Genomic DNA, 23,302 nt, shown 5'->3' on the forward strand with positions numbered 1-23,302 from the left:
AGCCAAATAATACATGACGGTTTTTACCATCAACTGTTAACTGTTCTCTCCTGAAAAGAGATGGGAAATGACTAGGCACGAAAATGAAAGGGACTGTCCCGTTAGATTACAATAGGTAAGTGCTCTACTCAAGATCAAGCGCGTTAGCGCATTTCAGCAATGCTCTCTATTCAGCGGCACCTAGAGGATGAATAGCTCAGACAACACTTCAAACAATTATCGGAAACTCCACTTACACAATCTCAGCAACCGTCCCTGCATCAGTGGTTTAAGGCCTCTATAGGTATACGAAACTGTCAGGAATAACCTATCAAAGGCTTTATCAGTCCAAGGATAACAATAATTTATTTCACTCCAGTTGGGTGCTAAATAGCGTCAGTAAAAAGTCTCTATGATTGGCGATGATATTCAGCCAACTGTCGCAGTGCAGGGGGGGCGGGGAGGCGCTAGTTCTTACACCCGTTGGTCGACGTTGCCTTTCATGCAATAGGGAGAGCTCCGGATGTTGAGTTGCTCAGCGAAAGCAAGTCGACTGTTCTGTTCTATCAGAAACAACTTAGGTTAGTAGGCTACGTGCCGAAGTAAAACAATATTTCCGAAAACAAATTTAGCTGCTTCGTGCCACATACGGTAACACCGGCTCGGGTTCCAAATAGCGACTGTCAGAACAGCGACTGTCAATAGAGCGACCACACGACAGCGATTAATTAAAAACAGCGACTGTCAATAGAGCGACTACACGACAGCGATTCATCAAGAACTCGATTAATTAAAAACAGCGACCTCGAAATTTGGCCTCCAAGTCAAAACCTGCTGACTGGCATGATATAAATCCAAAAATTATGAAGTCGCTATTATGAAGTCGCCATTATGACAGTCGCTGTTTTGACAGTCGCTATCCGGCCTGGATGCCGGTAACACCCTACCAGTGTCAAAGCGCTGGGTTTGCCCGAGAATCGCAAAAATAGAGCACGTTGTTCTGAACGTAGAGGCTCACCAGCAGTCTTCGCACTAGTTGATCGACGTTGCATTACATGCGAGAGGGCGAACACCCGATGTTGGGTTGCTCAGAGACGGCAAGTCGGCCCTTCTTTTCTATCACAAACAACTTAGGTTTGTGGTACGTAGGCTAACAAAGTAAAGCAAAATTCCGAAAACGGATTTAGCTGCTTTGTGCCACAGCAGTTCTTCTGGCTTGTGGTTTGTAAGAGATTGAACCCGGAGAGATTGAATCCGGAGAGATAAAACCCGAACAGATTGAACCCATTGAATCAACAAAAAGCAGAATGTTTCTGTTGATCTTGATATCGTTTACTTTTGATCAGTTTTGATAATAAGAGAGTATCTTCATGAACTGAGTTTGCTGTATTGGATTTCACATTCTATGTCCCAACCAGAGAAGGACTTGTTGAAGCAGGGGAGTTTCTTCTACAGCACCATATAACAAGTCATTGTGGTGATGTTCTGTCCGAGGACAAAGATTCAAAACTAAACCAAGCAATGCATTTTTGCTTTGTTACTATTAAAGTACCCATAGGCATACCAACCAGGAAAGGCATTAATTGTGCTTCTATTTTCAAAAAAAAATCTTCAATTTGGGTTGCCTAAAGATTCTCATTTATTTGGGCAATGGTTGCAACATATAAAATAATTCAAATAGCATAACTAGAAATATTACAAGTTGCACAAAACGTGAAGGCTATTGTAGAATTTATTTTGGCGCACTCTTTGATTAATTGATTGGTTGAATCTTTATCCTCGGACTGGGAAAGCTTCTTGCAGAGCTTAATCCTCGCAGTTTTGCATACTTGTAGAGGCTTTGAATCACTGACGCAGGCCCGGTCACCGAGATTGACAGAGTGAAATTTCCGATTGTTGAAGTTTTGTTGCCGGGGAACTATTCCATCCATTAGATGCCGCTGAATGGAGAGCAGTCCTTAACGTGCATTGCTCAAGCGCACACCCTGAGAGTCGAACCAGCGCCGCTTTGTTCATTTACACATGGAGATCCATGATGAAATGTATATTTAGCGGGGTAAATTTATTCCCAGTGGAGAAACCTTGTTCTAGTATTATGCAATACAGAGATACTAAAAAAGTAATAGGCCTACTGTGAACTTTCAAAAATCCGCGATCAACGATGGTCGATTTTTTTCATCATTTCTCAACTTTTGTCATTAAAAAAATGGGAAGCATTCCCATTCTGCTAAATGGTAATCTAAATTGGTCAATTAGTTGGTGCGACAGTTTAGTAGGTAGGGTTCACCAAGCTGTTCTATAGTTTGATAATTTTTGAACATCTTTAGGAAGATTGTTCGAGACAGATGTATTTAGTCGAAATTTATTACTGCTTTTTTGTTTAAGATTTCGAAGTGAAGAATCTATAGGCTATCCTTTTAAAACATTAGGGCCTACAGGTTGACGATGGGAAAACCAATGGAAACAATTGATTGCGAAACGAAATAATTTAAAATATTTTTTAGGCTACTTATTTAAGACCAAAAAATAGAAAAATCGTTTTGTTTCAATTCATAACAAAACCTTTTTTTTCGAAAAGCGAAACCATTTCAAAGAAATTTGGCTGAAACGTGATCTATGTCCAACAACTCTCCTTTTCAGTATCATAAAATCGGAGAGGATAAGAAATAGCCCTGGTATATTTTTTGCGTAGGCTACTATGACAGAATAATAGAGTTTCCATCACCGAAAAAAATGGCAAAGTGTTTTGTATTTATAATTTTTTAGGTGACTTTGAAGCAAATGTGAAAATCTATAGGTAAACTTGAGATAGGCTATAAGTAAGGAAGCCGTCATGCTTTTGTTAAAATTACATTTTTTGTCCCTTCTTTGTTTTATTATCGGATTAGGCACGTTTGTCGTGTCTTTCGTGACCCCAAGATGGTACTGGCTCGACGAATTGACACCCATAAGTTTACCTGAAGGAGGTACAATGAACGTGTCTTTCGCTTACAGCTATGGTCTTTTCACCAAATGTTTTGTTTCTATAAAATGCGTAAGTCGCGGTAAGTAACACTTTCGGTTGATTTTTTTTTGTCATTTAACTTGTTCGGCTTTTGAGTGGACGACTGAAATAAAAATAAAACATTGTTAAGGTATATAGCCAGGATTTACTAAAATAGGTCCATATTGCATTGACTTACTGTCTGCAGACGCCGAATCAACAAAAAGCATCAATTTTGTTAGCTTGGTTGTTTCACCTACTTAGCCTACTCGATTTCATTTGTAGTTGATTGATTTACAAAGTAGGAAAGTGTTGTTATTAAAATATAAACCAGGTCTACCATAAAATATTACTAACACTACTAGTAGAGTGTTCAACGCCAACCAAAAAGCTCAGCAGAGCGATTTAAAGTAAACATAACCGCTGCTCTCCTAGAAACCTTAACAGTCCGTCCAACCTTTAGCGGGATCTTTAAAAGGTTCTTATTCAAATCAGTTCAGTTTATTTTTATTTCTGACCATCACAAAAAAAAGCAAAAAATGTCAAGCATAGCAGAGGTCCAGAAAAAATGAAAAAAGGGGCAGTGACCAACTATTTCAATCTGAGGGTGACTGTTAAGCTTATTATGAGAGTTGAACTACTATACAGTACTTGCTTTAAACATAGTATAATTCAATCTCTCACCAAGCATGAAACTGAAAAAAGACAAAGTTGGCTTGAATTTATCGATTGTGAAGACATTATATTTACTAATTTACAAAGAAATCATATACTAATTCACAAACAAGTTTTGCAAAGTAGGACGATAAACGTAATTTTTTTTGCATAGTTTTGATTTTTTAGTCCAAAAGTTTTTATTGTTATTACTTCATAATATCTTTAAATTTTATAAGCTTGGCTACTCTGAAAAACATGACGTTATTGATAAGTTATTACTTAAAAGTATTGCGATGTTTTCGTGTAACTTGACATAAAACCAAATTAAATTAGCTGCAGAGTCGGTTATATTACAGCAGTGGTTCACAGAAGCGCAATGGAACAGATAATGTAAAACTTTTATGTAGAGTTGAGATAAGCTCCGCTCAAAGATTTGCGTTTGAGGTAGCTTGCTTTACGTTCAAGAGAAGTTATGGCCTTCAAGAGCATTTAAGTAAACTATTGCTTGTTTCACAGGCTGGGATTTAAGCTCTGATTTAGTCAAGCCTATTTTTGCCACCCGCGTGTTCATGCTGATAGCAGTTTGTGTTTTGGTCATTTGTATTTTTTCAAAGTTGTACATCATCTTTGGTAAGGAATCATACAACAAACGCTTTTTGACATGTAGTGGCATATTGGAAATGATTGCAGGTGAGTTAAATTGGAACCAATAATTAAACCTTTTCGGGTAGGTTCTGTTGTAGCCAAAAAAGCAGTTCAACAAATCATAATCTCAGCTTAGAGTTTTCAACATGTTGTTCAGTTTGTATAAAACCTTGATTGATAAGAAAAAGTATTCTAAGCATGCTGCCTGAGCAGCTACAGAACAAGCATCAAATCAATTTGTTTGATGAAATCTTAAAAAAATTCAAGTTTTGAGAAAATTATGTTGTAAACGCCAGGGCTGTGGAGTCGGGCTAAACAAAGGCGACTCCGACTTCTCGCTTTGTAACTGGCCGACTCCAACTCTGGAGACATCAAAATTCTTCCTTTTCCACAACTCCGATTCCATAGCTCTTACAAGGCTGTGGAATTGTGCGAAAAATATGCGACTCCAAATCCTCGGTTTATAACTGGCCGAATCCGACTCCGATTCAGGACACCCCAAAATCTCTCCAACTCCGACTCCACAGCTCTGGTGGGCTAAAAACTGATTTTAGCCTACTTGAAAAGGTTGTAGGCTATGCAGGATGCAATCCATTTTCTCCAACCTTCAATATAAAACAGTTTAAAGCTTTGGATGTTAACGTAACTTGCCCCCAAGAATTAAAAAATAAATCAATATTACGAATTAACACATTGCTCACTTACATATAGTTAAGAATTAAATTTGTTTGTTTCAGTATTAATAAAGTAGGCTATGAGGATTGTGACCCCCGAAAAATCTTGTACTTTGCCATGCTAATTGTGTACATGTGGTCTGTTGTCACGACTTTTCAGCTCAACCGATCAAGTTTTTTTTACATATTTACAAAGGCAACACTCTTTTTGTGAAAAATACTGAACATTTGAGATAAATAGAAAAACTTTCGTTCGTAATTTCGGAATTTTTCGTGTTGTTTTAAAGCAAAATTATTTGTCTTAATTTCGTTTTTATTTGTTTTAAATTAGTGAAAGTGAAAATTATTTTCATTGTGAAAGATTTCGTTTCGAATAAAAAAAAATGTTTTGAACAGCCCTAATATCTCGTCTAATTTCCGTATGGATATGACATAAGTTACACAACCATCTTTAATTTCAAGGTGGGTTGGTGCTGATTTCCGTCCTTGCATTTCTTATGCTTTTTTCCACAATGAAGTTCAAACACACCAACAACCATCACTTTGATTACTGCTTCTACCTAGCATGTGGGGCAAGCGTCGCGTTTCTAGGAAGTGGATGGATCACTCTGTACGAAGCCAAATCAATGCCAACAATTACAAAACAAATATATCTGATGGATTTCGAACCAGACGAAGCAGATGACATAACGACGAAGTACGCGTCATAACGTCAAAAGGGCAATTTTATTCTTTTTGCGAAAACCGAAAAAATAAAAACACGTAGGCCAGCACTACATGTGTGTTTTGTACTGTTGCCAAACAATTACTCTATAATTCACTCTATATCATCCTCATTGTAACCTGTTTTCCTTACCATTGTAGCTTCAGATCCAGCCTATATTTGTCGAAAAATCGTTGGCGGAAATACAAATGCAACAAAACTCGTAGTTGGCAACAACTTGGATAAAAATCTCTGGATAAAAATCTTGGCAGTTTGCTAGCCATGTTTTCTTTATCAAAGGAAATAACTTTTAAAAGGCCTGCATAATAAATACACACATTTAATTTTACCACCATTGCGACAAAGTTTACCAATGCTCATGTTCCATTTACTCAATATGCGACAACATACACCTCAGTGGCGGGTCCGGGGGGAGGGGCGTTTGGAGCGATCGCGTCATCAAAAGCCTTGGTGCATTATCAAAAGTGCTGATGGTCTTAAAGGGAACACTCTTGATGCGTTAGATCATCAACATATTTTATTTACTCAATAAGACTGCCACAACTGAGGCTTAACATAGCAAAACATACAACCCTCACAACACAACTGAAAAGAGGACAAAGAGAAATGTGAACAAGAGCTTCGCAAATTAAGTCCTCAAGCCAACACGTCGACTGTGCACAGAGCACGCAAGATCAATTAAACACAACCAATCAAAAGAGAAAATCAGAAGTTTTACAACACTCATCATGAAGAGATAGAGCAAAGACTTGCCTGATGCTCTGAGCTAAGGCCGACAATCATTGGACTGAGAATATTTCTTTGAGAGGTTGATCCTGGCAGTTTTGCATAGCCTACTTGTAGAGGCTTTGAACCATTGGCGCAGGCCGGTCACCGAAATTGACAGAGTGGAGTTTCCTATTGTTGAAGTGTTATTGGTAGAGACTTATTCCATCCATTAAGCACCGCTGAGTAGAAAGAAGTCCTCATAATGCCTTACACAAGCGCACACACCGAGAGCTGAACCAGCGCCGCTTGATCTTGAAGCTTCTTCGTTCACGAAGTCACGTGCTACTAACTGAGCTATCGGGGTGGGCTCAAAAGCAGTAGTGTTAACAGGAGGAGTCTAAAGGATATTTTGAACCCGGCCCGGGATGATGTTAGGAGTCCCGGAAACTTGAAGAAGCTGGACGACAATAGCTCTGGGCACGATGGTGGCGAGATGTGATCAGGACACGGTGGTCTTCAGTGTTACATTTATTCTACATCAAGGTGGGAGAACGAAGGTGTAACACAGCACGCATAACGGAATCCAAAAACTAGAACATTTCAGAGAAAACACCAGAACTAAAGGCTAACAGTCCCGAAATCAGAAACTAATTATAGCAACGCTATGCTGCACTACACACTACTTTACTGAAATCTTAAATGACCTTTTTAGTTTTTGTCAGTTAGTTAGTCATAGCCTACACTAGGGTGGATCAAAAATGGCAAAAAATTTTTTTTTTCTTAATTAATTATTCGAAGTATTTCACTGTATCAAAATTAACCTTTGCGGGAACTTTAAATTTTTGTATTTTTCCGCTGGGTTTTGCAGCTCTAGCTTTCATCACTCCACGTAGGCCTAGTTCTCGAATATGTGGTCGATGGTAAGTTATCATAGCCAAAATTATATTTTCCGGATGAGCAAAGTATGAGTCGCGGTGTAGCCTATAACTGGGTTGATAATTTTCTTGTGCTTCGGACTAAAATATCGTGATGTGGTTATCATTTGGTGAATGTGTCTAGCTCCATCTTTACAAGATGAGTGTGATTTTATTGTGAACCACATTGGAGCACAAACACGGATAATGAACATAACCACTGCTTGCAGTTTCCCATACGGATTGTTATCGCTGACATATAAGGGCTCTATTAATTAGCTGCAGTCAGCCATCGTGAGTGTCTGAGTGATTTAAGCATCCTGGGTTTTGCATCGCCAGATCAATGCTACATTCACCAGTGCAGTCAAACTGGTACACGCTGAATGGTGAAGGGAAGCACCAAGTAATAATAAAACTAGGCCATCGCCCAGCAGGGTTACCCGTACTAGTCTAAGTGAACTGCCTTTTAATCTGTGAGAAGCGCGCATAACTTTTATTAAACTTTGTGGAAACTGCAGTGCAAGCAAATTCCAATAATTGTACTATAAAGCTTGTTTTGCATCTAGATTCTTTTGAAGAATCAAATACTGCATCAGCTAATTGTTGAGATACATAACCAAGTATTTTAGCAATAGTGATAAAACGGTCAATTGTAGCCTATTTGTTTAAACACAAGTCGCTTATTATGACACCATAAAGAGCATAAGTGAGTCACACAGTAGGCTATTTATGCTTTTGACCAATTTTGTGGGAGAGTTTCTCCAACCCGATATTAGGGAAATTAAAACCTTGCGGGGGGCGATCAAAAAATTGTCAAAACTCCAAAAAAATTTGCATGTATGTTATTATGGGTATTTCGCACCTTTTTGACATACTAGCTTAGAAAAATAAAAATTTTGGATTTTTCGATCCACCCTAGCCTACACCATACATTTCGTCCGCCCAGTTAGCTCAGTGGTTACGCGCCGGCTCAAGATCAAGCGGCGCTGGTTCGACTCTAGGGATGTGCGCTTGAGCAACGCATTCTAAGGACTGATCTCCATTCAGCGGCACCTAGTGAATGGAATAATTCCCCGACAATAACATTTCAACAATAGGAAAACTTCACTCTGCCAATCTCGGTAACCTGCCCTGCGTCAAGAGTCTCTACAAGTATGCGAAACTACCAGGAATAACCTATCAAGGCTTTGTCAGTCCGAGGATAAAGATTCAAAACCAACCAACACCATTGTTGCAGCCACTTAACCGTTTGCTCCTCAAAGGGGGGGCAGATATGGCCCCCATTACTTATGATGTAGCCTGCATGATATTTTTGATGCGACTTGACAAAAATCTATAATTCCAAAAGCAACTAATTGGAGCGTTCCTCAAGGTCGTCGAAAAACTCTTAGGCCTACTGAGTTCAGGGAGCTTGTCAAATAAGTGTCTTTATCCTGTCTGGCAGACTTTAAACCATCACCAACTTGCTTATTATTGGTCACAGCGGTAAACCATAATCTCTTCGTGGGAAAATTGTAACATAAGATTCCCAAATCCGTTCGTCTGTATATAATGACCGAAGAAACACACACTTGAACTTCTTTTCAAACAGTGTATTTCTGTAAAATTAGCCCGAGGCTATCGAAAACGAGGGGGTTGCAACGCCGTACACCACTGAAAACTGTCACTACAGAACAGATTACTTGGATAAAAGACGGAACCTTTGTCCAGCTAGCAAGCACTAAGCCAACAGTTAAATGTGCGGCCAACTTTCAAACAATCATTTTACGAATGACCAGAATAGATAGCAATATCTCAAACTCACATATGCAGTACTGTGACGCAATAATGAAAGACAATTATGAAGTCATTCAAACAGGTGTGAGCTGATAATCCAATGTATTCATGTTTAAACAGGTTTCAAACCGAAACAGGCCCAAACAGGTCCAAACAGGTTTGACACAAGTCTTATTAACGATGGTGCAATTTTGGCACATTTTCTAGCAACTTCCATGACGTAATATTCAGTAGACTTGAACGGTTTTTATATGACGTTTGATTAGGTGAACCATTGTCTGGAACATAGCGGCCCCTAGTTATGACAGTCTGACATGGCATAACTAAAAAAGAATTGACGACAATTGTGAGCCAATGAATAAAAACACATGATACACTAATTGTTTGAATCACTCACGTTTAAGTTAATAGGCAAATACAAAGGGCATGCAAAGAATGAACAGCAATAAGAATAAACACGACGATACATGAAATTGGTACCATAGGTACACGCTAAATGACGCTATATACAATAGTTGCGATAATAACCGACTGTTCCGGGCTCAGACAAGGGTCGGCCACCGCAGACAAAACCAGGCTCAAACCCTAACACTTAGGTGTTCTTTACGGGGGCGAGGCACGAAATATCCCTCAACACGTAGTCTACTTTCACTTTCCTCGTACTCTCATCATAGTTGCAGATGGCAACTTTAGCTCTACGAACCACAGGCTTCCCTTTCCTAATTTGTGGGACCACCTCATGCACCCTTCCAAGTTGATACTTCCCACGTTTACCAATGTCTTGGAGAGAACCTACCACTACAAGTTGACCAGGCTCCAAATTCTCGGCCATTTTTAGCCATTTTTTCCGGCCCTGAAGACCTGGCAAGTAAAAATCGATCCATTTACTCCAAAACTGCTGAGAAAGTGACAAATTGAACCGATAATCCCTTCTTAATTGGTCACGATCATGTGGTTGCCCAACAGCACAGTATGGGTCTAAGTATGGGGTCAAAAGTGAGGCAGGGGTGATGACAGTAAAATCCCTAGGGTCGTCACTCAAAGGTACCAAAGGGCGTTCGTTCACGATCCGAACGGCACTGCCTGTGTACGTAAGCAGTTCAATAAAATTGGGCTTACGAATTGAAGAGTCCAAAATGTGAAAAAAATGCAATTTTAAATTGTTTAACCATTGCCTCCCAGGCGCCACCTTGCGCCGGAGCATACGGAGGTATAAATTCCCAGTTTATCTCTCTCTGTCTCAGGGCGTTGTGAAATTCAGCTGATTTTATCAACTCGGGTAACTTCTTAGATGCTGCCTGAAAGGTACTTCCATTATCGGAATAGATAGCATTAACCTGCCCACGTAAATCTGTAAACCTTGTAAAGGCAAGTAAAAAATCACTCAGCGACAATGACGTAACCAGCTCAACATGAATAGCGCGAGATGCCATACATGTGAATAAGAGTCCCCAAGCTTTTTTGTGACTCCTACCTTCAACAAAGGTCAATGGTCCAAGATAGTCTAAGCCGCAATCAAAAAAGGGTTTCCTATGGGCAGTTGTGCGAGACAAAGGTAAATCAGACATGAGCTGCCTTATAGGCCGAGCTTTCTCAATCGCACATACACCACAATCATTAAGATACCTCTTCACGGAAGCATTACCATTAGCGATCCAAAACTTCTGTCGCGTAGACAACAAAGTGTGCTGTACTCCACAGTGCGCATTTCGATTATGATGCGACAGTACAACAAGCCTAGTGAAGGGGTGTTTCGAAGGCAAAACAATCGGATGCTTTGCTTCTAGAGAAATCTCGGGAGAATTACTTAAGCGTCCTTCAATGCGGATTACACCAGCATCATCTACACAAGGTCTGTACTTTTTAAGTGAACGCAATTCTTTCAAGCGTTCCTTCTCACGTTGCGAAGCGCCAACACTACCCCGCTTTATCACTTCCTCAAGTGCATCCGGCGATCGTTTGGTCATTAAATGTAACACATCGCCATACACGCTTTTCTGAACAAACTTCACAGTTAAGTCTAAGGCTCTATTAAGATAAGAGGCGTCCAGTTTTGGCTTCATAAAGCTACGCTTTCTCGTTTTACAGCACAAAAATTCAACAAAAGCAACCAAATAAGCAATTCTCTTTTTCATAACATACAAAGAAGGTGCGGCCTCGATCAATCTGTGAAGGCCACCCTGTCCAACGTCAAGCGACCCCTCTTCGTCACGAAGATATAGGCTATGGACAGGTACTGGAGTGGGGTTTTTTACAGATGGAATTTCTTCACACTGATAGAGAAGACTAGAACCATTTAACCACAACTCTCGAAACTCTTTCTTTGTTAATAAGATTTGGCCTTGTGCCAACATCAGCTGGGTTCATATCGGTAGGGCAAAAACGCCAATCCTGGGCTCCAGACAACAATAAAATATGCTCAACTCGACGCGTAATAAACTTATTCAAACGTAAATCAGGGTTTTTTACCCACTGCAACACAGTCCGAGAATCACACCAAAAATACTTACTGCAGTCGGGCAGCTTCAATGCCTCGTAGGCCTGCTTCACGAGTCTTGCTGTATTCAAAGCGGCAACAAGCTCTTTCCTAGCTATCGGCCAAGAAAACTGATTTTTTACAACAATGGTAGATTTACCCAGAACGAAAGACACACTCGGAACTCCGTTAACCAGTCTACGTAAGTAAACAACAGAAGAGAAAGCTTGATTCGAAGCATCACTAAACCCATGCAATTGATATGAAACAATATCATCCGGACTGCACACACCAGAGTTTGCAAAATACCATCTCGGTAACGAAAAATCCTTAAGCAGGTCCAAAGAGCGAAGCCACGACTCCCACTCTTTAACAAAGCTATCAGGGACCTCGGTGTCCCAATCAAACTTGTCTATCGCCAATTGCTGAAGTATAAGGCGTGCTTTTAGAAAAAATGGCGCTCCAAAGCCTAGCGGATCAAAATTTTGTCCAAGCTGACTGAGCATACTTCGGCGCGTGTGTTTAGCTAAGGGCTTTAAGGAACATGCGATACGCATCTCGTCAGACTCGGTTTGCCACACACAACCCAATGTCTTCGCTGATGGCAAAGTCATATTTTCAGTCTGAAAGTCAATGTCACGAATCAAAGGTGAAAGCATCTCATTATCCAAATTTGACAAGACAATCATAGCCTCCTTGTTAGCACTCCACTTAACAAGTTTAAACCCACGGCTATCAAACAAAGCAATTGATTCATGAGTGATTTGCTGAGCTTCCTCTAAGCTATCAGCCGAAAATATAAAATCATCCATGTACATATTATTTGCAATATTGCAGAGAGTCAATTCACCAGCACTGCTGGGATTCTGCTCGATCATTTTCTTTATAGCCAAGCAAGCGATATATGGGCTACTCTTTATTCCCCAAGGGTGTACACAAAAACGAAATGGTACCATCCTACCATTTTCAAGGTCATCATCTTCAAACCACAATATACGAAACAAATCCCTTTGCGACTCAGGTAACATTATTTGAAAGAAGCATTTAGTCACATCAGCCATGAGACCAAATCTACCAAGCCGAAATCTAGCCAAGACATCTACCAGAGGGTTTAACAAGTCAGGACCCGAAAACATTACATCATTAACACAAGTTCCTCGAAATTCAGACTTGCCATCGTAAACAATGCGCTTTTTTAATTGTGACGTAACAAAGTATGGTAAATACCATTCAAGTCCCTTGACATTTCCTGCTTCACCCGCACGCTCAATATAGCCATTAGATTTAAGATCTTTCATGGTGTCAGTAAGGAAATCACGAAGTTCAGGTTGTTTTAAAGCTTTCTTTCTTAAAGCAGCAGCTCTATCTGACGCCAACACAAAATTGTTAGGTAGATCAATATCTTCCTTCAACGGAACAGGTATCTCAAATCGACCATCTTTCAACTCAATATTCGGTTCGACAAGTTCTCTAGCCAAAATATCATTGCGAGACAATTCACAGGTTTCATTTTGCAAAGTCAAATCCTGAATGACTTTATTCAGGTCTGCTATTTCCATATCGCGAGACTCAATTTTACGCTGAAAGTCAGAGATGACATTCGACTCTGAAGACGTCTGCACTCTGCACACTTTAGCAACGCTTTCAACTAAGGGTGACTTACCACCACAAGCCAACCAACCGAGAGGAGTGAGTAAAGCATGCGGTTCACTGCGATTTTCACCAACACGTTCTTCTTTTGCCCACATCAAATAAGCGTTGTCGTTTCCAATCAGTACATCTACAGTACTACAATCATTCAAATGAAACATATTCACGTCATGAAAATGACGGAAACTACTTAAATCCTGCTTATGTGGTAAAGTCTTAACATCGTCAGCCCAAGCTGGGTTAACCACCGAAGTTATATCACAAAACAGTTCATTCGTCTCTAACGACTGAATGTTGAGTTTAACAAGTTCAGCACAAGTAGGTTTCTGACCAGCCAGAGTATCCATTTTAAACGACGCTTTATCATACGGTTTAAGACCAAGTTCGCACACCAAATCACTCGAAACAAACGTCAACTGCGAACCAGGATCATGCTGACAATACACCAACTTCGATTTGCCAGTCATTGGATTCAAAACACGAGCAGCAGTAACGCGGTTAAAGGCTGCTTTAACATTTCCAATCTTAACATTACGCACAGGAACTCTGGCACCAGCCTCATCTTTACCGACCAAATCCAGAGAATCACGTGACGTCACATAAAAATCATGCAGAAGAAAATAGTGTTTCCTATCGTTGGTAGGTCCACACTTACGACAGTTATTTGCATGATTACAGTCTCTAACCATATGCTGGCGCAAACAATTCAAGCATTTGCCAGCTTTCACAATGACATCTCTCCGATCTTTAGGTGTCAAGCGCAAAAATTCTTTACAATTAGACAAAAAATGATATTCAACTTGACCACGTGACGAACAACAAAAACATGCCGGCAGGTCTTTACGTCTAGCCTCACCACCGCGTGGTGCGCCAACAGCAGTCGAGTACTGCGAACTTCCTGACATGACATTATCATGGGGTTTTACAGACGTCTGCCTAACCGGACATGAAGGCAATTTTCCTTTGCCAAACTTTTTAAAATGCTGCGACTCACCAGAATCGCCCATTAGCATAATGCTAAAATCAGTCGACTTGCGCGTTTCCTCCCGTACTACAAATCAAACAAACTCTGAAAAGTAGGTTCCTCAGTGCTACCATACTGATCACTTAAAAAGTCAAGATAACGCTGCTTAGCGTCAAACGGGAGTCACTTAGCCAAATCCAAAACAAAACTTCCTTCTAATTTATCACGCTGACCATAAGCTTTCGCGTAAAGCAAACACTGCGACAATTCATCTTTAAACTCTTTCAAATCACTGGAAGAGATAGAAGTCAATTTGCTACCATAGCGATACTTTCTAATTTCTGGTTCTGCGAAAAGACCTCCACGAACTCCAAAACGTTGGGACAAGCGAGCTAACGACATTTCTATCCTGTCTTCCTCTGACAAGCCAGGAGTGTCGGAAACCAAATTAGCAATCGTTTGTGCAGCTGTTCTAACACAAGCTGCTTGCAACAAAGTCAAACGAGTTCCCTTAAAGGGCGAAGCTGCCATCAAGGCCGTAACACGATTTTTAAAGAAGACAAATGGCATATTATTACCATCGTAACCAATCAAGGCCGCCTTATCGAAAAACGTCCTACTATTTTGGTATTCAAAAAAGCAATCCTGCTGTTGAGAACTCGATTTAGCGGGAGAAGACAAGCTATATCTCTTAAGGGGCTGAGTGGGCTCAGTCACATGCACAGCCCGATCACGATCCTCACACACGTTAAAATCAGGAGACGCGATACGCCTCTCACAACCACCCAAATTACGTGTAGCTGGGCGATCAAAAACTAGCGGCGCTGAAAACTGTGAAGGGGGCAAAGCATTACTGCTAATGGCGGCCCCGTGACCTGTACGCTCTGGGGGAGGAGTTCGGTTGTAATTTGCAGACCTTGGCTCTACAGACTTCGGAAGACCCTTAGCCGCGGCCCTGAGACCTCCTGAAACAGCTGGAAAACATGTGGATTGTACAGGTCTACTTACAGATTGAACAGGCGTCTGGAAAAGGTTAGGTAAATTAAACTGCGATTGATGTTCACTTCTGGAATGCCTAGAAGAGCCCTTCCTAGAGCTACGCCGGGAGCCCAACTCAGAACGATATTCAGCTAAAACTACCTCTTTACGTTGTTCGGCCCTCAACTGAGCGTCTTTGAGTGCGAACTCAGCAGCTCTAGCTTCAGCTTTCGCGGCGGCCTCAGCAGCTCTCGCTTCGGCCTCAGCTCTCGCGATGGCCTCAGCTCGTACGGCCTCAGCAGCTCTCGCAGCAGCCTCAGCTCGTATGGCCTCAGCTCTCGCGATGGCCTCAGCAGCTCTTGCTTCGACCTCAGCTTGTATCTGGAGCTCCTCTCGTTTTAACTGTAGGTTAATTTGTGTAACTATCTGTGACGAGCTCTCAGACATCCTAGTGCTTACATTTGAGGCGCTATCCTCAGGATGTATGTCAGCATCCAACCTATCTGAGAACTCACTTTCTTTTTGTTCGAAGTTATTTTTTAACGAGTTAAATTCGGGATCTACCCTATCACGAAGTTCTGCCAAGATTGCAGAGTTAAAGATTTTAGTCAAAAGAGCATGGAAATGCCGTAATTCCTCTTCTAAAGTAGATAAGTTAGATCGAAAAATTAACAGTTCCTGCTTATCACTCAAAGAACCTAGGGCTACAGAAAGTTTCCCAATTTGAGTCAAAATATCCCGTCTAAGATGCCGGGCCTCTCGAACTGACTTAGCCTCATCGTTAATGGGTCCCTCCCCAAAATGGCCTGCCCGACCGCAAAGAACATCATCAGGCTTAAACTCAGTCGAGTCGACGGCGGTCGAGTCCCTGTCACCACCGAGTGTAGACATATTAAATGTTAGGGCTAAATTTAACAATTAAAAAATTAAGTTACACAAACACACAAAATTACAGTAGTTATAAAAAACTTAACTGCAAAGACCGTAAAAATACAAAAAAGAATTTAAATGCACGATACCGTAGCTGTACGAGTATGTGAAGTCCAAACGTCTACAAAACTTGCTTGGATTCTTCCACTTGAATCTTCAAGCACAGATGGATTGCCTTTAATCTTCTTTCTTGCCAATAAATGTCAAAGTTATTTTTCTTCTGTACCAAACTGAGAAGAAATGTCTTTACTTTTTAGCTTAAAGTTCTTCAGTTGCCTACAGAGAAGAAATGTCTTTAATTTTCTTTGCTTCTTTAGACTACCAACCAATAAGATCTTCTTTTATTATTTCTTTGCTTCTAAGTGCTTCTTAGCCTACCAACTAACAAACTTCGTCTTTTATTTTTTATGGTCACAGCGGTAAACCATAATCTCTTCGTGGGAAAATTGTAACATAAGATTCCCAAATCCGTTCGTCTGTATATAATGACCGAAGAAACACACACTTGAACTTCTTTTCAAACAGTGTATTTCTGTAAAATTAGCCCGAGGCTATCGAAAACGAGGGGGGTGCAACGCCGTACACCACTGAAAACTGTCACTACAGAACAGATTGCTTGGATAAAAGACGGAACCTTTGTCCGGCTAGCAAGCACTAAGCCAACAGTTAAATGTGCGGCCAACTTTCAAACAATCATTTTACGAATGACCAGAATAGATAGCAATATCTCAAACTCACATATGCAGTACTGTGACGCAATAATGAAAGACAATTATGAAGTCATTCAAACAGGTGTTTAAAGCTGATAATCCAATGTATTCATGTTTAAACAGGTTTCAAACCGAAACAGGCCCAAACAGGTCCAAACAGGTTTGACACAAGTCTTATTAACGATGGTGCAATTTTGGCACATTTTCTAGCAACTTCCATGACGTAATATTCGGTAGACTTGAACGGTTTTTATATGACGTTTGATTAGGTAAACCATTGTCTGGAACAATTATATATTTCTGTTTTTGCCACCAGACTAAGATTAAAATTAGAGTTTTACATAAAACACCAAATTATTAAACTGATATCAAGTTGCAGCCATACGGACGGCATTCAACATAACACTAAACTGAAAGAAAACTAAAAAGTTTTGCATTTCTTTGGGGAAGGCGCTTTTCCTGTAGGTCAGGGCTACTCAACTGGCGGACCGCGGTCCGAATCCGGACCTTCTGGGTGTTGAAGATGGACCTCGGGCTTCTGGAAAAATAACTTTATTGCCACATTAATAGGGTCTCTTTAAACAGATTTCCATTAGGGAAAAGGAATTTTTTGTGATTATCCAAGGAGCTGGGGGCTTCGCCCCCAGACCACCCAACGCTTTGCCGTCTTCTCTGATGTGCGATCCACACAGCTACTCTACAAAGAAACACAAAACATTTTTTTATTTCTTTGTTTGTGTCAGACAAAAATCCAAGTCGTGTTACATACTACCTGAAAAGTTTCAGTGCTCGTAGGCAGTGCTGTGTTAAGGAGGGGGGGGGGAGCCAAGGGAGGCCCGGCCCCCGGGCCCACTATCTCAATGGGCCCACAAATAATAGACTTTTGCGTTTCAGTAAAGTTAAAATTTGATAACGTAAATAACATGATCTGCAAAAGAATATTTAACATAGAACAGGTGGGATACAATTGAATATGTGAATTCAAGAAAGGCCCAATTGCCACAAAGTGTTTTTACACAACCGTTTTAATTATTTGGGTCATTTACTTTTGTGGTGAAACTTCGACAATGATTACATGCTTAAACATACTGAAAAGAAGCATCTTACATGAAAAGTTCACTCGGTGAAGATTTTGTGGAGAAACTATGGAGAAGTTGAAGTGCAATTGCTGTAGTTGGGCCCATTTCAAAATTAATGGAAATATTGATAGGGTATTTTTGATGTGTTTACCGATATGTTTGAAAAATTTGGCCATTTTTTTCTAAGTATCATTTAGAAGACATTGGAAAGCACAAATGTGAAATGAAAAAAAAACACTGGAGGGTCCTTTTTGAATTCACATACCTATTCAATTTGTTTTCATTGAAAGAAATTAGAAAGCATAAAAAGTGAAATAAAAAAAAGTGGAGTTGGGCTCTTTGTGAATTCACATATATATTCAGTTTATTTTCATCAATAAAAGTGTTTTGTTTTAAAAAATTGTTAGGTGTAGGCAAAATAAAATTTCTAATAGTTTAATTATTATTTCATTTTTAACATTTACAATACCGTAATTATGTTCTTGACTAGTGATGTCGCGAGCATGAAAAACCTGTCCGCTGCCGCACTGCACATGTCTCCCCACCACAAAAAATAAGAGTGCACTTGCACAAGTGCAGAACAAATGCAAGGGAATCTATTGAACAAAAGCAAATTTTGGAAAAAAATTTAGGGCCTATTTAGGCAATTGAGTAACTTACAGCGCTTATTATCCACGTTTGATATAGCTCATCTAAGTTGCCTTTTATTGAATGCTGAGTACTTTTAGCAGAAACGTTCTTCTATATTTACTTTTTTCTAAACATATGCACATGAAAATGCTCTTATCTTCAAATACCTTATAGACCTGGCATATCACATGTTGTACAGTGGCCTACTGAAATTGCTTTGATCCAAAACAAAAATCATTCTTATCACAAGTGACCTGTTTATTTTTGCTACCAACCTAGGCCACCATACCCTAAAAACTCTAATAACTTGAATGCCTGCATAAAATAATGAAAGCTTTGCCTTGGAATGAAATAATGTTGAACAAAAATAATTCCTCAAAACGCTTTACTACAGTGTTTTTGTTTACAAATTACAATCACAATGTTTTACCTTGGTTGACAGAACAAGTAATGTTGCCAGATAAACCATAAAAATGGTGAAAAACAATAATGTTACCAGATGATCAAATCTGAATGAAAATTAATAATTTCTACAGTTTTGGTTTTATCCTCAGATTTTATCTGGGCGGTACCACGCGGCAAAGTTCAAACAGTCAAAATTCCATGCGGTACGGAGGTATTACCGCGTCGTGACCATACTCTATCGTCAGTATCTTTTTTATTTGAAATTGTTGACACTTTTGGCTTTCATTCCGAGCAAAGGTGTAGCTAAGAAATGATAGACCTGTGTTTGTGTTTACTTACATTTGTGTTGTTTTCTAAACTGTTGAGAAAGTCTATTGAAGTGAACATTTTCATATTGGTGCAGTAAAAATATACACAATACTATAAGTCTGCTAGACGATAGAGGCCCAAAATTATTCTGGCCCCGGGGCCCACAAAGGGTTTAACACAGCACTGCTCGTAGGCTACTGGTGTTTAATTTTCGTGGCTGCATATGAAATATTCACCGGACCGCAAAAATATTCAACTTGTCAAAATGGACCTTTGCTAACATTAGTTGAGTAGCCCTGCTGTAGGTAAAGATGCCAGCAAAAAATAAAGCAAGGCGTGAATACAACAAATTATGCCTAGATGTGAGCACAACAATATTTGAGCTTATTATTCTCCAGAACATTGCATGAAATCGGATTAGCACGCTAATTAAAGGGCAGTAAGATACAGCAAAATTGTCGTTTTCGGGTACTGTTACGGACAATTTTCATATCAAACGTCACATAGAACCGTTGTCTACTAAACCTGACGTCTTACGTCATGGACTGTTGCTAGAAAATAGCAAAGATTACATCATCGTTAAATCTTGAATTGCACAACCGTTTGCAGCTGCAGCATAACATTACATCATCGTTAAATCTTTAATTACTTGAACAGGTGTAAGCCAAACTTGAGCAGGTGTGAGCCAGGCTTGAACAGATGTGAGCCAAACTTGAATAGCTTATCATTGCTTATCATTATTACGTCACAGTAACTGCTTTCGTGCGTTTGAAATATCGTAATTTATTCTCGTCATTTTAAAATTGTTGCTTGAAGAAGTTGGTCGCATGTTTAACTGTTTTGCTTAGTGCTTGCCAGCTGGACAAAATTTCCGTCTTTTATCCAAGTAATTTGCATTGTAGTGACAAGTTTAGTGGTGTATCGCGTTGCACCCCAATTTCGACGGCCAGTGGGCTATTTTTTACAGAAATGCAATTCTTGAATAGACGTTTCAGAAGAGTGTTTCTTTTCGGTCATTGCATACAGACGAACGGATCCGGGAATCTTATGTTACAATTTTCCCACGAAGAGATTATGGTTTACCGTTGTGACCAGGTACCTTTGCAAAAATTGAAATAATAAGTTTAGCGTATAATATTAATATTATGGAAGATTGATTTTTCAAACTAACAAACAAATGATTTTTTACACACTAGTGCAACTTCTGGTAAAATAGCACCATTGGATCACATGTAACAGCCGATTGAGTTTAATTCAAAAACGCCCCCTCCCCCCCTGAGCAGTTAACTTGCAAAAAAAAATTGAAAAGCAAAGGGTTGCAAAGGAACCCCAGTTTTGATTGGAAATGTAGGCTACTGCTGGGAGAAATGCAACCACTGTTCACAAACACACAATGTAAGGAGACCGCAGAACTACGTATGTGTGACGCAATTGCCAGAGTGAGAACAAGCATTCTTAAAAATCTAGTGCTTTGAATGCCATTGCGAGACGAGAGAGTGGGCTTTACCCCTACGAAGTTGCAAAGATTACATAGATTCCAGAATTCTAGCGAAACAAGAGTGGGTGACTTCAGAGAAAGTTCGTGAGAGCTACAAAACCACCGCGTATTTTTGGAAGTTGTACGTTTTTCATAGAAATGTCTTAATTTGTGGTCCCGAAGATCTCATTGGTAGCCTACAGGACCCAACTTTTTCTCTCAACGGCTCAGCTCAAAAGTAATTATCTTTGCAATTTTTAAGCTACTTTTTAATTTAGTGAGTAAAAAAATCCGTTTCCATTTTATTTTTTAAATTTTCAAACCATCTTGAAAGCATCATCATCTATTCCGTGCAATGCTATAGCCTACATAAGTCGGAGCAGTTTGAAAGAAACCTTTTTTTATTTAAAAAAAGTCTTTTTAGATGACGTCACGAATAATTCACCAATCTTGCATCCATTGGCGGGAAAGCAGATAAATTCGCGCGAAGAACTGTTTAGTTTTGTTGAGCTTGTTTTTTCATTTAGCATTGTATTACTATTACGGTAGCTTACTTGCCACTCATGGGCCACAAGATATTTAGATTTTTTTAAGAAATGGGTACCGAAGAATGTCTAATGCAGGGGTTCTTAACCTTTTTTCCCTTATTACCCATTTCTGTCTAGATCAAAGTCCCATTTACCCAAAATCTGATTTTATCTATTTTGCCGTATTAAAAATATAGAGCAGCGTTATTTAACAAAAATAACATTTAATGCAAAGAACGACATCAATAGTGTCGTCAGTGAGACATTTGTTCTTGTTTTTTGTGTACAATCGACGCAATATTGGGTGCGATTTTGGATACTGCAAAACTCAAATCTGACTCCAGATCTAACAGCTTGTTTCAGGATTTTGATTTCAAAGCAACAACACTTGAAATTGCTGATTCACAGAGATAAGTAGAATATATATAGGCTACATAGTCAACAATGTTAGTGATTTTTGCGCAACTTTTGGATATGCTTTTCCCAGAATTTTCCCAAGCTTTCATCTTCAAAAGAATATAGCTCGCTCGTCTCAACACTAACTCTAAATTTACGCTTAGCTATACTATTTCAAACAGCAACGCAGCCATCAAGCTTGCTCATAAAACAACTGAACTGATTATACAAGAAAAATCTTATTATTATGTCACAAAAATAAAATACATAAAACTGGCGACAAAAATGATGAGAAAATAAATTACTATGACGAAACAATTTTAAAAAAGATAAAATATCACTGTGCTTGTTTGGTTGTTTTGAAGGGACTCAAAACATCAAAAAAAGTGTAAGTAATAAAGCAACTTTACCACTTACAGCTGTGACATTGTTTGTTACATCTATAATTCTACCGTATATATTCTGGTTCAGCTGATTACCCACCTGCTATCTTCAAATTACCCACATGTGGGTAATTACCCATAGGTTAAGAACCACTGGTCTAGTGTTACTGCTGTTAGTTAAAATCCATTTAAGTATTAATCAGCTTTTCTTTGCATTCCAGCTGGAACATGTCTTTATCGCTTTCCCTGGAGACCAGAGTTGAGTGTTTTTTCATACTGGAGAAATAATATTAAGTTTAAACACTTATACACACACATCACTTAATCACTTTGTGTTGATATCAGTATCCTATAGCTCAGTTAAGTAGGAAAGGGATCGTATATCGTTTCTTTTATGACCGGTTGTTTATCTCCATCCTATTATTATTATGATGACTGCTCATCCACATAAATATAAGAGCTGGCAAGTTCAATCCACATCACTTTTCATTAGGCTGTCGTTTATTACAGCGTGTGTGCTTCTCTTTGTTTTATTTTTGGCTGTGGCTATATTTACACTATATAGTGTAATAGTAGCCTCAATAGTGTTGCCAGATAAGGAATTCTGCCCTAATTTGAGAAAAGTTTAAAGCTGTTGAAACCAAAAACTTGTATTTTGGAAATTTTTTTCAGTCCTTGGCAAAGATCAAAACCCCAATCTTATTCCTAACTCTAACCCTTACCTAAACCCTTTCTAACTTGAATCCTAACACTGGCAACACCTGATTGTAACCATGGCATTAGATGTTGAAAAATACTAAACTTCCTTTATTTTTGCTGTTTGTTTTTTAGTTTTGTAGTTATGTTAACTACATACATTACATACCTATAGCTTACCATATGATTTACTATTCAGACACGTTTTAAACCTCTCAAGGTTTTGCCACATTTTCCCTTTCATTGACGTGCTGGTAGGCCTATATCGACTATTGTAGTTAGTAGCTAGCATTTTCATCCCAGACACATTAATGACGAAAAATAAAATTAATGAAAGAATAAGACTGCCTTGAAAGAATAAGAAAGAATCGAATCTTGGAAAGAATCTTATCATTACTCTTCTTTTCTATGAGCTAAACGCATTAAGATGCCTTCTCCTCACGACCATTAGCATTCTTGACAACGCACCATGACTGATCTTCATAGCAAGTGTCTAGCCTATTTATACAAATCTTGAAAATATCAGCTAAAGCTATATATATGGGCTATTAAAGGTATTGCCTCAATATATGTTGTTGTCAGAATAACTTTTATTTTATTTCCCTTTTTGTCTTAATTTTCTGTAGGTGTTG

General features: G+C 39.3%; 1 protein-coding gene across 3 annotated transcripts; it reads left to right on the forward strand.

The window, feature by feature from the left end:
* The first annotated feature begins 2,740 nt into the window (after window positions 1-2,740).
* On the forward strand, window positions 2,741-5,732 carry LOC145786864 (uncharacterized). Of its 3 annotated transcripts, none has more exons than XM_082598604.1 (3): window positions 2,741-3,023; window positions 4,136-4,309; window positions 5,503-5,732. In XM_082598604.1, the coding sequence occupies exons 1-3, from the start codon at window positions 2,813-2,815 to the stop codon at window positions 5,646-5,648; spliced, it is 531 nt and encodes a 176-aa protein (XP_082454730.1). In that variant the 5' UTR covers window positions 2,741-2,812; the 3' UTR covers window positions 5,649-5,732. The 3 variants fall into 3 exon arrangements, with proteins under 3 accessions (XP_082454730.1, XP_082454731.1, XP_082454729.1); XM_082598605.1 differs by having other exon boundaries at window positions 2,741-3,013; window positions 5,401-5,730; XM_082598603.1 differs by having other exon boundaries at window positions 5,401-5,729.
* Window positions 5,733-23,302: the final 17,570 nt, after the last annotated feature.

The sequence above is a fragment of the Aplidium turbinatum genome, chromosome 17 (assembly GCF_918807975.1).
Source record: "Aplidium turbinatum chromosome 17, kaAplTurb1.1, whole genome shotgun sequence".
NCBI lineage: Eukaryota > Metazoa > Chordata > Ascidiacea > Aplousobranchia > Polyclinidae > Aplidium > Aplidium turbinatum.

What these genes read in the sequence shown, in the direction of transcription:
- LOC145786864 (XM_082598603.1), top strand. Translation starts at nt 2,813, where the DNA reads ATGCTTTTGTTAAAATTACATTTTTTGTCCCTTCTTTGTTTTATTATC. An exon ending in TATAAAATGCGTAAGTCGCG is followed by an intron (nt 3,024 to 4,135) that starts GTAAGTAACACT and finishes CTTGTTTCACAG; the next exon opens with GCTGGGATTTAAGCTCTGAT. An exon ending in CATATTGGAAATGATTGCAG is followed by an intron (nt 4,310 to 5,400) that starts GTGAGTTAAATT and finishes TTTAATTTCAAG; the next exon opens with GTGGGTTGGTGCTGATTTCC.